Source organism: Mauremys reevesii, linkage group 21 (assembly GCF_016161935.1).
Source record: "Mauremys reevesii isolate NIE-2019 linkage group 21, ASM1616193v1, whole genome shotgun sequence".
Classification (NCBI taxonomy): Eukaryota; Metazoa; Chordata; order Testudines; family Geoemydidae; genus Mauremys; species Mauremys reevesii.
Window position 1 is genome coordinate 4076112 of NC_052643.1, and position 17002 is coordinate 4093113.

Consider the following 17002-nt stretch of genomic DNA (forward strand, 5'->3'; position numbering starts at 1 on the left):
CTGGGCAGGAGAACTGGGGGTGTTCCCTCCCCTTCTGGGTTCAGCTGGGAGAAACCAGAATGTTTCTGTGAAGCAGAAGAGTAGCTGGTCCCTGGACCAGGAAGGATTTAGCAGAAAGGGTGATTCATGGGACACCCTTGATGGCTTGGTCCTGCCATAAGTGCAGGGGATTGGCTTAGATGACCTCTCGAGGCCCCTTCTAGTCCTACAATTCTATGATTCTTTACTAAACTATGACCTATGACTTAAAAGCCTCAGGAAGCTGGAAGTGGACAGACGGGGATAGTAACCTCTCTCAGTCACCTGCACAGCGAATAAATGGCATTAAAAACTCATCTTGTACCAATTTGTTCCAGAGTCTCCCTGCCAGCCTCCGCGGTTTCTCTTTTATCTATTTCCTCTCGTTCTTTGAAACTGTAAATACTGGGGCCACGTTCTCTGTTATGCTTTTGGAAGCCCGGTGAAATCAATGCGGCTGCACGGTCACAGTGCAGAGAACTTGGCTCTTGGTTCTTAGCAAAACTGTTTGAAAAATTTGAGACAGAAACAGTTTTCCAGTGGAAAAAGTTGTTTCAGCAAAATCAAAATGTTTCATGGGAATGTGTTGATTTCAATGAATTTTCCAAAGGAAAATCATTGAAACGATTCAAAATTGAAATGGAGTGTTTCATTCAGGCTTTCTTGTTTCAGTTCTCTTTGACTTTTATATTATAAAACATTGATTATTATGTGTTATATTTACAAGATTATATTTAATATATTACATATATTTAAGATTGGATACATTTAATATTTTACATTATAATATGTTTTGTCATTATCAAAATGAAATACATTAAAATCTGAGAATCTGATTATATCAATTGTGACAGAGTTCCTCCTCTATCTTGGTGGGTCCTGTGCTTATTGGCGGATTTGCTCGCTTCACAGATTCATCCTGTGGGTTGGGGAAACAGCCCAGAGACCTTCCCATCTGGTAGAAGCCACAGTCCAGGTCAATTCCTCCTGTGTTTGATCAGGAGTTGGGAGGTTTGGGGGGAACCTGGGCCCGCCCTCTACTCCGGGTTCCAGCCCAGGGCCCTGTGGACTGCAGCTGTCTAGGGTGCCTCCTGGAACAGCTGCACGACAGCTACAACTCCCTGGGCTACTTCCCCATGGCCTCCTCCAAACACCTTCTTTATCCTCACCACCGGACCTTCCTCCTGGTGTCTGATAACGCTTGTACTCCTCAGTCCTCCAGCAGGATGCCTACTCACTCAGCTTCTTGCATGCCTCTTGCTCCCAGTTAGTTAGTTAGTTAGTTAGTTAGTTGGTTGGTTGCTTGGTTGCTCGCTCGCACTTCCTCTCCTCTGGCTCCCTCTAGCCTGACTGGAGTGAGCCCTTTTATAGCATCAGAGGGGCCTTAATTAGAGTCAGGTGCTTAACAGCCTCACCTGACTCTTAGCAGGTTAATTGGAGTCAGGTGTTCTCATTAGTCTGGAGCAGCCCCTGGCTCTGGTCACTCAGGGAACAGAAAATTGCTAATCCAGTGGCCAGTATATCTCCCTTCTACTACTCTGCTGTTCCCAGCTGGCCTGGGTCGATCACACAATATGGATTTAGCATAAAGAGCTATTTGAGACTGAGGCTTGGAAACAATCAGAGAGGTTTCCTGGTCACCGGGAAAGCAGGAAATGCTGACACCATGTGAGCTACCCTTACAAAATTATGTTCTTTCGCACTGGGAAACTGAACTGGGTGCAGCCTTTGGAGGAAGGTCTAGACAGATCTTTAACCCAGAACTGGGTTAGGCATCAGATTCCTGTTTGTGGGGATAACGCACAATACAACATCAGAGTGGGGGTGAAATCACCAAGTGCTTTCACAGGGCCCCGTCCTGCTTCAGGATCCATGACACAGACCCCTGAAGTCCATAGGCAGATCCCAGTCCCACTCAAGCAAATTCCTGTAGTCTTCAAAGGGAGTTTGCCCATATAGCGGGCCTCAGGACTTGGTTCCTATTCTTTTGTCACCTGGCCTAGAAGATGCTCATTGATAACCACAAGCCGCTCCCTCTGCCAGGAGACAATACAAGAGAGACCGAATGTGTTTGCAAAACAGACGGGCTGCTCTTACCAGAATCTCTTTGATGGGGAAGTCTTTCAGGCCCCCATCTCTGGGAGAGTCCAGAACCACAGGGAAGCATTTGTGAGGAGCGTGTATGTAGCCAAACTCGATTTCATCCTGTCCAAGTGAGAAAAGCCATCCATTACGTACAGGCAGATGGGGAAGCACTATCCCCCTCTAGTGACACACTCATACTCAGCTAGGGTGGCCACCTTTTCAAAAGGCAAAAGCAGGACCCATGCAGGTGCCTCGCCCCCACTCCTTCTCTTCCCCTGAGGCCACACCCCCTGGCCAGGCCAGAAGCTGGAACCGGGTCGTGTAAGAGTCTCCCCGGGAGCACGGGCTGATGTGGGGAGCCCTGAAGTCCCAGACTCTCCCCAGCCTGTTTCCCCACCCCCCAGGGCATGCCACCCCCCGGGCTCCACACAGTGGCCTGGGTTCCCTGGGCAGCTCTTACTACTGCCTGGCTCCGGCTTCTGGGCTCGCCGGGGCGGGTCCTTGGGGGGGGGGGGAGAGGAGAAGCAGGGGGCGGGGTCTCATGGTGACGGGGGCTACGGCCCACCTCAGCAGGGCCAGCTTCCAGCGAAGGAAGCAGGTGCCTGGGGTGGCCAATAGAAAGGGGCGGCACGTCCGTAGTTGGGGCGGCAATTCGGGAGCGGGTCCTTCACTCCCTCTCATCATCCTCGGCGGCACTTCGGCGGCAGCTCAATCATTTTTGGTTTTTTTTTCTTTGCTGCTTGGGGCGGCAAAAAAGCTGGAGCCGGCCCTGCACCTCAGTCCCCTCCCCACCAGGAAGAGGCTGGCACTGCCCCGAGCCTCGGGCAGGCGCGGTGCGGCAGGGAATCCGGGACAAATGCTGTCCTGGGGTCATTCAACCCAGGACCGGGACTAGGACTCTGCCTTTCGGGACTGTCCCACCCAATCTGGGATGGGTGGGCACCCTATACTCAGCACTGACTGAGGCCCAGACCCTCAAAGGTATTTAGGCACCCAACTTCCACTGATTTCAATAGGAATTAGGCAGCTGGTTACTGTGGAGGATGTGGGCCTGAGAGCCTTTCACCCAAGCTCCTGTTGGCAACTATCGGCTCCATTTCACAGATAGGGGGAGGGGGGTGCGGAGAGGAGAAGAGTTAAATTTTCACAAGCGTCTGCTCATTTGGGGGGCCTCGACGCATGGAGATGATGAGTGTCTGGCTTTCAGTAGTGGGGCACCCCCAGTTCCAGCCAGGTGTTTTGTGCAAGCCTTCCTCCCACTTGGACAGAGCCCCTCAATCCAGCCGTGCAGCCCCCGGAACAGATCTGCCAGCAAACCTCGGTTAGGACTCAGAGCCCCCTCCCCCCATCCCCAGAGTGCCCTACCCAAAGCAGAGATGTAAGCTCTCCGGGGCAGGGACCCTCTTTGTGTTCAGTGTTTCTACACCACTGTGTAGAACGGGGCCCTGTCCATCAGCGGGGCTCCTAAAGGCGACAGTCATGCCAATAAGGAACTGATCATCATCAAGCGGAGCTTCGTAGTTTATACGATTCAGTCTCTGGTGAGGTGGCCCTTTAAGGGGTGGGGGCTCAGCTGCATCCGTGCCAGGTGATGGACACGAGTTTAGGGGATCACGTGACAAGGATGTCATGTGAGTGAACTAGGCCTGTTGGGAGGTATAAGGGCAGCCGGCCTTTAGGAAGGGGCGTGATGCCAAGGAGATGATGAGGCTCCTGGAAAGAGAGCAGATGAGAACTCTCTGGAGCTCCCAGGTTGAAGCCTGGGATAGAGAGACCTGCAAGGAGCAGGAGGTGAGAAGTCCTAGCAAAGGACTGAGTCTGGAGGGAGAGCTCTAAGGAAGGGGAAACTGAGGCAGCGTCTGAAGCCAGACTGGGCAAGCCCTGCCATGGAGACTAACACAAACCAACCTTATTTAACGACGGCTTATGGCTGGCAGGTTTTAACACTGGAATTGTTTAACGTACTAAAGGAAGGAAAAGCCTTTGTATCGGCCACCATCTCCCACCCCACCTCACCTGCATCCAGCGGTCTCCACGATTCATGTACCCAAAGCAGACCTTCAGGTCGCAACTGGCTTTGCTCACCAAGCTCTTCACCTCCTTCAGGAAAAGATAATTATCCTTCACACTGTGAAAACAAAGGGAAAGGCGAAGCCATTGGAAGGGGGGGAAGCTCACAGAATGGAGAGGGGGCCGAAAATTACATTCCTCTTCCCAGGCCTTCGAAAGTGAATTGTCCCTGGCAAATATACCCTTCCAAACTCTTACTGGAAGCTGGGAGTTAAATACTGTCGGTGGTAAGGCTCTGGAGGTGATGTGTATGAATCTGGCCACAGCTATAGGGCTAGGCTGCTGAAGCAGCAGACTGCTGTTGACAGCATATTGCCGAGCTGGGTTCCGATGGATGGGTTTAGATTTTGGGCTGGGAACTCTGCCATACTGGGACGATCTCCAGAATGAGAAAACCTGCCTTACAGTGATCGATTCAAAGAGCTCTATTTAGCGTAACAAAGGGAAGATTAAGCGGGGGACTTCTCGATCTACGAGTACTACTAGCTGATCACAATGATTCAGCTTTCAGCCACTGGATTGTGTTATACCTTTCCTCGGCTAGATTTCACTCCTACACAGACCTGTTCTTGAGAGAGGACACATCAAGATTTCAAGTTGCTTTCAGATGAAAATTCATTTCCTACTGAAAACACATGATGTTTGAAATCTCACACATTTTTGAATGGGACTATGGTTATTGTCTCCACGCACAAACAGTTCTGGGCTGGGAATGGCCCTGGAACATTTCAGAACATTTTTGATGATATTTGCACAGCTCCAGTAATAACCATGCACAGATTCCTTACCAGTTGGACACGACAATAGGTTTACGGTCCGACAACGCCAGTATTTCTAACCTCCTTTGACTTTATATAGTCAATTGAGTGGATCATCCCTGGCGTAACTCAACTTCAGTGGAATTGCAGTAGGAAATGTTGGAAAAAGCAGGAATGAACGAAGTCCAGTAGCTCCTCATAATAACAAAAGTGTTGTGCAATACTTTCTACTGGCGCTCCCATCATGAGTGTTCCTTAACTTTGTACTGGAGCTCTCATCATCCTTAACTTTGAATCAGCTGGTTGAGTCTGGCCATCCTGACTCTCAATACTTAATAGATTAACAAATCAATGGGACTACTCTCAGCTCGTCTTTAGAAGGTTGGGTTTCTAATAGGGTATATAGACAGGCACAGAGCAACAAAATCTGTTGGCATGGTGCCTGCACCATGCCCTGCAATCATTCGTGTCCCAAGACATGCGTGGTCATGCCAGTGTATAGGGAGGCGTCTTCCAGGCTCTTTACCTGCATACAAAAACGTTGACCGGTGCCAAGGTGTTTGGAGTCATTATCCACGGAGCAACTCGGAAAACTACCGTGTCTATGAAAATCGGAGCCCGTGGAATCCCCTGGAGGGGAAGCAGAACATCGCACACAATCAGCATGTACATAGGGCTGCAAAGCTCAATAGTAACAATGCATGGGTGGGTGAACAGAAAGGGTAGACAATGGATGTATAGGTCGGCGTCCCTACGGCCGCGGGTGAAACAGGCAGTTGAACAGGTCAACCAAGATTTGCTGAGTGCTGAACTCTTACTCCCAGAGTTGAGAGACATCTGCTAGGGATAGGTTCAGAGTAATTCACTCAACCCCACCTCGGTACAGTGAGATGAGGCCCACTTCTGACCCCGAGGAGTCAGTGGGCCAGATCCACAGCTGGTGTACATTGGCACAGCTCTGTTGGCTTCCAGAGGGCTATGCTGATTTACACGAGCTGCAGGTCTGGCCGCAGGACTATCTCAGAATGTTCTCCGTGGCTCCTGTGGACCCTATTTCTGGGAACCATGGAGTAACTGTGGAAAAGTGTCCTAATGTAACCCGGAAGTTGGAAGGGTCAACACAGCCATAAAGCAAAAGCAGTGGAAAGCTGAATGACTGAGATGAGGCCAATAGATTTGCTGTGAGGTGAAGAGATGCAGGGATGTCATGGGTATCCTTTTAATTTGGGATCTTATGTTGCACTCTAGGGATTCCTTAAACCCATAGGTGGCTGCTTATTTGTGTTATGCAGATACAGTACGCTCTGCACTGATATTGTCTGGGTACTGAGATTCTGGGGATGCGCACATTCCTAGGGATAGATTTCCCAGGTCCAGCTGGCTTGCGGCACCTCAGATTTGCCCAAATTGGAATGTAGGCAGTGGAATTTAGGATGTAGATATTGTTTAAAACAGTGGAATTTAGGAATGTAAATATCGTTTAAAAAGGTAAACATTTAAACGATTACAAATATTTTGGTTAAATGGTTAACCGATTAAAGGGCCGGCTGGGGCCGATCCGGCTGGCAGGTGCGGCTGGGGTACTCCAACTGGCTGCTGGGGTTGGTGGGCTGGCCGGCCCAGGGGTTAACAGTTAAGGCAGGCTAACTGGTAAAACTAATGCTTACTTGGTAAGAGGTTAACCAGTTAACATTTTACATCCCTAGTGGAATTAACCTCATACTTCTCTACTAACCTCCTGGCAGAAAGACACCCACGATTGCTGTGTTCTGTAACCAAATTGTGTGAGCAGTGACGTCACAGAATCATAGAAGATCAGGATTGGAAGAGACCTCAGGAGGTCATCTAGTCCAACCCCCTGCTCAAAGCAGGACCAATCCCAACTAAATCATCCCAGCCAGATCCTAGTGGGGAGATCACAGCGCCAACCCCCTATGCATGTCATATTACATGCAGCGGCACACTCTGATCTCGGAGAAAGGCTGAGCCTGTCGGTGGTAGGTAAAGTTTCATTAGATGGTCTGTGTCTCCATAAAATTCAGCTCACTTGAAATGAGCGGAAAGCAGGTGCAGCACGCTCCAAAAAGACACTGACAACTTAAAACAAAAAAAGGACTTTGAAATAAATCTCTCAGGCCCGGGCCAATTTAAAGTTGGCACATTAGATGTGCTAAGTGACGTGTTGAGCTTTAACATCACCAGCTCCTTCTTCTGTTACATAACAGCTCTAATGGGGAAGACGATGGCTCACACCAGCTTCTAGCTGGCCCCAGCTGGGGAAGACCCCAAATTAACCTGAATGCCTGTAAATCTCAAAGGGAGGGTGGGAGGAGGAGTTTACTACTGGGGTGCAGCCCCTGGAGAGAGAGGTTATGTATCTCCCTCCACTCCTGTCGGAACCCCACTGAGACATGGAACATTAAATCCCTTGTGGTCTTGGCATGGATCATCATTCCCTCTAAAATAGAAACACTCATACAGCAGAGCGTTAAGAACCGGTGCAGGCTCCCCTCCCCACCACAGATTTCATTACGTTACATTTACACATTTAGCCCTTTGCTTTGCAGAGACATTACTTGCTTTGCCCAGGTGAGAATTTAGTCCTGAAGGACACAGCAGCCTTGGAGACTGAAAACCTGATTCGTCCCCACCTTGTGTCGTCACTTATGCAAAGTGACTGCAGAACTCTGCCGCTGGTGTGAGGATGCCGAGAATTCTTGGGGGCTGATTCTGATCTCACCCACGCCCGTTTTGCACTGGCAAGACTCCAGTGGAAGTGCTCCTGATTTACCCGGGGGGTAGTGGTCAGAATCAAACCCTGATTTGGTAGCATTTTGCGACTGCTTTATCGGGGGGATAAATGATGATACACGGTGAAAGGCCATGGTCTAAAGTGATATCCACAAGCTGTCCACCCAATGTGCTTTAACGCTCGGTTAGAATGATCACTTCAAGGCTGGGATAACAGCGACTTAATGTCTATGGCCCAGTCACTGCTTGGCCTCTCTGGTGAGGCTGCCAGTGAGGGAGCCAACCAGTGCCAACTATGGTGACATATGTGATATGGAGTCTATTCATGAAAAACTGAACTGAGACTCACCAAACACATTTCATATGGGACTCTGAAAAGTCTGGTAGTCTTTCAGGCCCTACCAACTTGGACTGGATTTGAATGAGCAACTTACAGGATAAAGACCCAATATCCCATTACTGATTCCTTGAGACATCCAGGCCCCATGCAATGATTATTGTAGGACAAGAGTGGCACAAGAGTGCATCTGGAAGGAAATGTAATTCACGAACATCCCTGGGTTTAGCACATTTGACCTGTTCTTGGGCTTCCAATGGTTACTGAAATAAATGAATCTCCCTGATGTCAGCTGAGTTACCTAAGGATGCATCATGCCAGTCGACTGATATTTCACAGCTTGCTACGTCCGCAGTGTTGCTAAGCCCATGCAATTAAACATCCTGTTCCCAGGTGACATCATCCCCTCCCCTCCCTACCATGCCCAACAACCTCAGTTAATGACTCTAGAAGGCTGATGTTGATGGAGACCAGCCCAGGGAAGGTGTCATCTGGGAAGCGGAGACCCTCCACGAAGAACTCCAGCTCTGCAGATCCACCTGTGTATTTCACCACATGATAAAGCTTTCTCCTACCCAGGACATGGATGTAACGCTGACCAAAGAAAGGATCTAGAAGAAAAAAGGGTGTGAGGGAGAAGGAATGTTTAGAAAAATGGGACTTTCCTGTAGCACATTCTCTCCAGCTATGTAATTTTGTGGGGCTCCCTTCCACTCTCACCCTTAAGAGGTCCATGCTTGCATCTTTAGTTCTATGACCCGCATGGCAACACTCTGGGGATCGCTGGTGGCTCCAGGCCATAATTTGAGACCGATTGCTACTCCTGAAGGAATTCTGCACCACGGCAGACACAAAGAATTCATGTCCCCCACAGATTTTTTTCTCCGCAGAATATAGATTCTACTGGAGAGATGCTGCAGTTACACCTTTTGCCCAACAGAGGCTGCTGGGGTGCCAGAAGAGAGGGCAGCCAGCCAGCAGAGAGGCTGCAGTCCTCACAGTGGGGCCAGGCGAGGAGGCATGGGACAGAATGGGGCACCCAGGGCTGCAGGGGGAACACACAATGGGGTTCAGAAGGGCTAGTGGGGGGACACACTAGGGTGCAGGCTCAAGAGCTATTGGGGTGACAGAATTGAGCCAGGGGCTGAATGGGAGGGGTCTGCAGAGTCACATGGGGACAGGGGGTGCAGGGATACATGGGGATGGGGTAGAGATGGGGCTGCAGGGCCACATGGGGACAGGGGAGTGGGGATGCAGGATCACATGAGGACAAGGGCAGATGTGCCATACTGAATGGGAGAAGCTAGGGGTCTGCATGGGGGAGGCTCCTCAACTCCCTAACAATCCCCTCCCCCCCCAAAACCCTGTTCCATACTTCTCCCACCCACACCCAACAACCCTCCTGGTTCACTCTCAGGCTTCTTCCCAGTAACTACTTCCTTCTCCCTCAGCCCCTCCATTACCCCTGACTCCCCCACGCCCTTGCACTGCTTCTGAGGGGTGCAGGAAATACATTTCTGTATTAAATGAACTCAAAGTTCTGTATTAATATGCCTAGTAAGAAAGCTATTTGTCCAAAAACACTTCCTGAATTTTTTTTTGTCTGTATTGTTACAGACATACTTGCTGACAGGTATTTTGAAATAACTGAAACTGGCGTGATTATATTGTGTTATTTTGACAAATCAGATATGCAGAATTTTAAAATATTGTGTGCAGAATTTTTAATTTTGTGGCGCAGAATTCCCCCAGGAGTAAATCCCTGTGCACCACAGATACAACCAGAGACTGTCGCTTGTCTTTTAAATAGCCAGTTAATAAGTTAATTAAGTGGAGGGGTTAGGAGCCCAAGTATCCAGCACTCCAGGCCAGTGCACTGTCATTTGAGCTAAGGGAATGGCTCCACACAATCTTGCCAAGTTCTTTGATTTCAGTCCCATAGCGGCAGGGCTCTCCGCGCCCTTGAGAGCGGTGGTGTGATCATGTGCTGACACGCTCCAGCCTCATACAGACGTTTTCCTACAAGCTGCAGAGAACGATTTTTTTTTTAAACCCTGTCTCTGTTTTAACTGTTCTTTCAGCATTGTGCCTGCCAGGTTTTAGAGGCACTTTGTGTTCCAGGGTTTTGATTGTGCTCTGTGGCCTCTCAAAGGCAGGATCAAAGCCGCATCCCAGCGACGTTTCAGGCTTGGTCCCAGATGACACCACCAAATTGAGTTTTAGAACCTCCTCTGCGCAGGAGAAGCTGCTGTGGCTACTCCTTAATTCACTGCGACCAGGGTGTGCATTTTGTCCTTTCATGTATTTAGGATCATTCTCTTATAGCATCACTGAGTTTAAGGCCAGAAGGGACTGCCAGATCAGCTGGTCTCTCCTGTATATCACAGGCCCATCAGTCCCACCCGGCATCCGGACACTGAAGCCAACCACGGTGAGCCAGTTATGGAATCTTGGACCGAGCCGTAGAGAGAGGAAGCATGGCCCTGTGGTTACGGCACTGGCCCTAGAGTTGGGTGGATTTTTTTTCGGTGAATACATTAGTCACCAAAAAAGGCACCTTCAGGTCACCTCGAAACATTTTGTTTGCAAAACGATACATTTCAACACAACGTTGCATTTAGAAAGGCAGCTAGATTTAAGGAACAAACACAGAAAAGGAGAACAAACGCCCTAGGCGGAAACGAAATGTTTCGTTCAACCCAAAACAATTTTGGGGGAGGGAGGTTGGTTTCGGCCACCGAATCAAAAAAACAGTGATTTGCCCAGCTCTACTCAGATCAAATCCCAGTTCTGCCACAGCTTCACTGTGTGTCCTGGGAAGACTCACTTAACCTCTCAATTCGCCATTGCTAAAAGAGGAATAATAATCCTCTCTTTTGGGCCAGCGGCTAATTCATTACATGTATGCCTCAGCACAGTGGCCTTACCTTAAAGCAAATAAAAATGATTGGATAAATCCCGTGCTCCAGAAAGGGTGCTTAAAAACTGCAAGTTTAAGAGCAACGAGCCAGCCTTGAAAACACTGTAGATTTCCTTTCACGTATTATTCCTTTCACGTATTATATTGTTAAATTGTTTTGAAATGATTCTCATGCACATGGAAGAAACTCAACACCCTGCGAAACACCTGTGCCAGTTTCACTCCATGTCTGAACTACTCAGAAGCATCAGAGAATTTGAGGTCAGCCAGGACAAGCATTTCAAACAGAACGCACGTGTCCTGTTTTAATGGACAGGCGCTGGCTTTCTAGCAAGGTCCCAATGGACGAAAGCTCTGAGAAGGAAGCTGCATGGCCTTGTGGCTCGAGCACTAGGCTAGCACTCAGAAGACCTGGGCTCTCCTCCTGGCTCTTTCACTGACTTGTTGTATGTTGCAGCCCCTCTCTGTGCCTCAGTTTCTCCATCTGTAAAAGAGTGATCTTCATACTGACCTTCTTTGTAAAGCACTTTAAGATCTATGCATGAAAATGTGCTACCTAAAAGGGAGTATCATGGTGAGACTTTTTCCTAGCAATCAAGTATCAGGGGGTAGCCGTGTTAGTCTGTATCCACAATAGCAACATCTGAAGAAGTGGGTTTTTTACCCACGAAAGCTTATGCCCAAATAAATCTGTTAGTCTTTAAGGTGCCGCCAGACTCCTCGTTGTTTTCCTGGCAACGATTTTCTTAAAGCCTCTTTGCTAGATTATTTCTCCCAATCTAATAAAATTTCATCTGGGTGATATGGCTCATGGCAGTTAAAGATCTGGTAGATAAGTCTCTCGTTGGCTGTTAATTGGAACCCAATCATATGCAGACACTGATTTTTTTTTATAAATCAGTCTAAATCCCAAGTCAAACATGCTCTGGCATCTGCAACTGACTGCACTGCCCTGGTATGAAGGGCCGGCTCTGGGAGAAACATTAGGACAAAGGCACTCGCCAGAGATGCTGACGGCCCTGCTCTCTGTAACACGCCGTGTTTAATTAATGTCCAGAGAGAGAAAACAGAGAGCTCACCAGTGCTCGCATCAATGGGAGCTGGCAGGGGAATCAGAGTGGAATTTTGGCAAGGGAGTGGGATCAACTCATCACTCATCCATTCACTCCCTGGCAGCTCTCAATGGTGGGCAGGTAGTTGGCCTGGTGGACGCCAGCTCTGCATTGCACAGAGCTAAGGCAGAATACGTCCCTGGGGGGAAAGGCCTCACCATTTCCCAGCTCCAACAGGAAGTGAAGGTCGTTGGCAGCGTTAAGCAGAGCACGCCCAGTGGGCATTGCCCTGTCTGTGTGACAATGGGAGATACAGTCCTGTCACCGCAGGATTGCTCATCGAATGATAAGGTGCTAGCACAGGTAAAGAGGGTCAGCTGGGTGGGTGGTGCCTTATGCTACAATCCACTCAATTCTCCTAAGCTAAGTGGCACAGAACCTGGTTATTCAAGTAGATGGGAGACTGCCCAACAGCACCCAAAGGCTGCAGCAGGGGTGGCCAAGCTTTCTGAGCTGCATATGATAATCTTCAGAAGTTCAAGATCCAGGAGTGCCTACTGGGGCTTCGGACCTATGGGGTGCGCCTGCCTGGGTTCTCGCCCTGTAGTGGGGTGGTGGGGCTAAAGATTCTGTCCCGAGCCCCGGCAAGTGCCTCCTGTGGGGCAGAAGCGCCGAGACCCCCCTCTCCATTGGGCAGAAGCTCCTAGTTCCACCACCGTATGGCAGAAGGCCCAAGCTCCCCACCGAGGCTGGCAGTTGGGGGCTCTGCAAGCCGCACTTTAACTGTAAAAGAGCAGCATGTGGCTTGCGAGCTGCAGTTTGGCCACCCCGGGCTATAGCAAAGCATGCTGGTTATTCAGTAGGAACCAACCGTGCACACACCTTTGCCTTAGAAAACAAACAAAACCCTCTAAGAATAAACATAATACAAACCTGGTCACCCAAGGACCCCATAACCTGATTCTGAGTCCATTCCTCCGTCTGTCTATCCCCCATTGCCTGTTATTACCCACAATGGTGTCTTGTGATCAGCTTAGACTGGGACAAGGTCAGTGTGTCTCCTTGCTGTGTAAAGCACCATGCACACGTGTAAAGTACCATGAACACCATAGAAAGTGTGAAATATAGTCTGAAGACGTGAGGCTTTTTTTTTACCCATGAAAGCTTATGCCCAAATAAATCTGTTAGTCTTTAAGGTGCCACCGGACTCCTTGTTGTTTTTGTGAAATAACAGTAACCCTAGTGTCTAGTAGATCAACTTGGCATGGTGAGGATTCCAGCCCTGACTCGGACAACAGCAGTGCTACAGCTTGAGATTACAGGGTACGAGCAGCGGGGTGCGGGGGAATCTTACACAGACCTTCATCCCTGGGCCCTCACTTTCTTTGAGGGCGAAATCCACCCTCAGGGAAAGCAGACATGAGATCCCAGGAAACAAAACATCTTGTCCTGCTTTTGCTCCCAATATGTCAGATGGAGGCAGAGACAGGAAGGGACTGTTCCCAACCTCCACCCACAGACTGAGAGAAGTCGAATAGCTTTGCTAAATTAACTAGCGGACGCGGTGAAACATGTAAACGTCAACACTGCTTGGCTCATCATAATGCTTCAGAGTTAACACCCCATTGGGAGGGAGGAGGCAGTTCCCACTTGCCAGAGCTGTTGTTTCTGTCACATCTTTGAGACAGGCACATCTCTAGTATCGGACAGACAGCATGGCTTCAGGGTCCACATTGGGAAGGCTATCTTTGCTACTATAACGCTAGAAGCCTAGGGCGGCAGCCTAGTCTGTCACTAGTATAACTCCAATGACTCCTCATTGATACCAGCCCGAGCAAGATCAGGATCAGGTATTCTTTTACAAGACAGTCAACTCTAAATTCTGGAGGAAATGATGGAGCCACCAGAGAAGTGCTGGAGCAGTGAACTACTGCCCGCTGGGTGAGTGATTCCCAAAGGGTCGATTGTTTTAGTGGGAGGGGTGTGCCTGGAAAACCTCAACAAAGTGCATACAGGAAACAAGAGAAAAGGAAAAGAAGAGTTTGCAGCACCAGAGAGGGTTATAAAGCATCATGAAACAGGGGAAAGGACAAGAGAAAGAAAAGAGGAACCACTTACTCTCCACATAAAAGACTCCTACTTTGTCAGAGTCAGACATAGGAATGTAGAGAACCATTTCATACCCAGCAGGCAGTCGTTGGGGGCCTTCGGTTCTCAAGATCATCCGAGACATGTCCCGCAAATCTAAAAACAACAACAAAGGCAAATAAAGGCAGGACATCGGATCCAGCATTGTCACCGCTTCCGAGGTTATTACAGTTATCGACTAACAACCGTGTGTGGCAAATTAATGAACAAGAAACATATGGAGGTGGGTACGTGGGTCAGCCTGGGAAAACCAGAGCACCTTCCCTAGGTGATCCATGAAAAGACCAATAGCAAAGGACAGTTGTAGACACCCAGAGTTTCAGAGAATTCACAAACCGCTTGCTTCTGCGCAGGTGACTCTGGAGAGGCAGGCGGCGGTCACAGCATTACTGCGCTGCGTTAGGAAGCACTGCTGTGGGCATCCGACCCCTGGTTTGGAGACGCATGGTCACAAACACGACCGTCCTGCTGCCAAGCCCCAAAACGAAGGCTGAGAACCACACAGGGGCAGATCAATCTCTTTAGCCCGGGCAACAGCTCCATTGCCTGAGTGTCATAATTTGGCATTTCTGATGCAAACAGCTGCCAGTAATAAGAGGGAGACTGTCAGTAGCTCGCTCACAGAGAAGCCTGCTGAACAGTAAAATAAAACCAGTAACATCTCTCCAGTGTAACGAGGCACAAGTGAGGGGTAGGTCAACATGTGAGCTACAGCGGCTGGTAGGCAACTTGATTACACCAGCCAGTTATTACTGGAGGAAGCAGAACCAGCGAGTTGCATCTGCTCTTCACAAGTTCTCTGGTTGCTGTGCAGGGGAGATGCTGCCCTTCCCTGGTGTTACTGGCCTGTGAATCTTCACGTATGTTGGAGAAACAATCACCAGAGGTTTAGAACTGGGGAGTGAGCGCTCTGTACACAGACCTCCCCCCGGGCTCTGAAAGTCTGGCCAGGTTCTTTCCTTTTCTCGGATCGGCACTTGTCATAAAGACTCTGCGGGCCATAGATTCTGCCCATAGTGGTATCAGCGTAACTTCCACTGTCTTCAGGATCTGTCCTCTTACCCCTGTGCAACCTCACCGAGGCAACTGGCTCCCACGGATGTAACAAACCGAGAAGGGAATTTGGGCCTGCCCTTGGAACTGAGTTAAGGATTCTGTTTGTGATGCAGGAGCCAGAAGAGAAGCCAGCTCACTCATGGCTGGGCTGTTAAACAAAGTAAAACTTACTCATCCCTAAACTGATCTGACCTGCCCCAAACACATGGGATGCCGATCTGCTGAGTCCACAGTCAATGCTGATGTAGTTGCTTTCCAGGATAGAACATCACTTTGAAAGGACACTGAAGGGTCGAATTTGGCCCCAAATGCATGGTTAGTGTCTAGAAACTTTAACAGCATGAAAAGTGAAAAGTAAATTAGCTTTTAAAAATTCTCCCTGCTTTGATAACCTGCGTCGTTATCAGCAACAAAAAAAATAACATTTAAAAACAAACCAACACTCCCCAAAGAGTTATAAAGGACAGGGGTCTGCTTATACCTTCTTTGCTGAATATTTTTTCATCGTCGCAATCCAGTCCAGAGATAAAAGGGTTGTCCTTGTCGCAGTTCACCAGCAGGATGGCTCCTTGCCCATCTGGGCCCCACGTCCAGGTTCCCTGAAAATATAACCCTCAGGTTTAGGGTGTGTGCTCCCATGTCTCCCTCTAGTGGCCAACCCCAGTGACTATAAGCCCGTTACTCAAAGAAAAGAATAATTCCTTTAGCGCCCGGGGTTGGAGGCCTGTGGCTTTAGTGCTCGAGGCTGTGCATTCAATCCTCACTGATAAGAATGGTGTCTGCACACACGCGTCCCCAGTTTGTGCCTGTCATAACTATAAAGGGAAGGGAACAGCTCTCCTGTGTACAATACTATAAAATCCCTCCTGGCCTGAGACACCAAAATCCTTTTACCTGTAAAGGGTTAAGAAGCTCAGGTAACCTGGCTGACACCTGACCCAAAGGACCAATAAGGGGACAAGATACTTTCAAATCTTGGTGGGGGGAAGGATTTGTTTGTGTGCTCTTTGGTTTGGGGGTGGTTCGCTCTTGGGACTAAGAGGGACCAGACATCAATCCAGGCTCTCCAAATCTTTCTGAACCAGTCTCTCATATTTCAAACTTGTAAGTAACAGCCAGGCAAGGCGTGTTAGGTTTATCTTTGTTTTCTCAACTTGTAAATGTTCCTTTTTGCTGAGAGGATTTTACCTTTGTTTGCTGTAACTTTGAACCTAAGGCTAGAGGGGGTTCCGCTGGGCTCTGTGAATCTGATTACCCTGTAAAGTTATTTTCCATCCTGATTTTACAAAGATGATTTTTACCTTTCTTTCTTTAATTAAAAGCTTTCTTTTTAAGAACCTGATTGATTTTGCCTTGTTTTACGATGCAAGGGGATTGGATCTGCACTCACCAGGAACTGGTGGGGGAAAGGAGGAGGGATGGTTAAATTCTCCTTGTGTTAAGATCCAAGGGGTTGGATCGGTGTTCACCAGGAACTTGGTGAAGAAGTCTCTCAAGACTATCCAGAAAAGGGAGCTAGTATTTGAGAGTTTTCCAGATAACTCAGAAATCTGGATGGTGGCAGCGAGACCAGATCTAAGCTGGTAGTTAAGCTTAGAGGTGTTCATGCAGGTCCCCACATCTGTACCCTAAAGTTCAGAGTGGGGAAGGAACCTTGACAGTGCCAAACAAATCGAAGGCCACTTTTAGTAAGAGTCTCTCCAAAAACCCATAGCAGCCTAGGTGAGCCGAGAAACTCTCTCCTCCATGCTACGATCGTCAGGCACCGCAGCAATCTCTTTGTCATCCCTTCTGGTCCTACACTGCT

At 48.8% G+C, this 17002-nt stretch overlaps 1 protein-coding gene across 8 annotated transcripts in view; it reads right to left on the reverse strand.

Annotated features, from left to right (window-relative positions):
• LOC120387624 (protein-arginine deiminase type-2-like) overlaps positions 1 to 17002 on the reverse strand; it is a 175345-nt gene that overhangs the window by 20816 nt on the left and 137527 nt on the right. For 7 of the 8 annotated variants that reach the window (XM_039508549.1, XM_039508555.1, XM_039508556.1 and 4 more), the window contains 6 exons: positions 15677 to 15794; positions 14110 to 14235; positions 8452 to 8630; positions 5458 to 5561; positions 4120 to 4231; positions 2116 to 2223 (listed from right to left, as the gene is read on the reverse strand). In XM_039508549.1, coding sequence (XP_039364483.1) covers positions 2116 to 2223; positions 4120 to 4231; positions 5458 to 5561; positions 8452 to 8630; positions 14110 to 14235; positions 15677 to 15794 — 747 coding nt within the window. The remainder of the gene's footprint in view (positions 1 to 2115; positions 2224 to 4119; positions 4232 to 5457; positions 5562 to 8451; positions 8631 to 14109; positions 14236 to 15676; positions 15795 to 17002) is intronic. The other variant, XM_039508551.1, reaches the window with a different exon arrangement.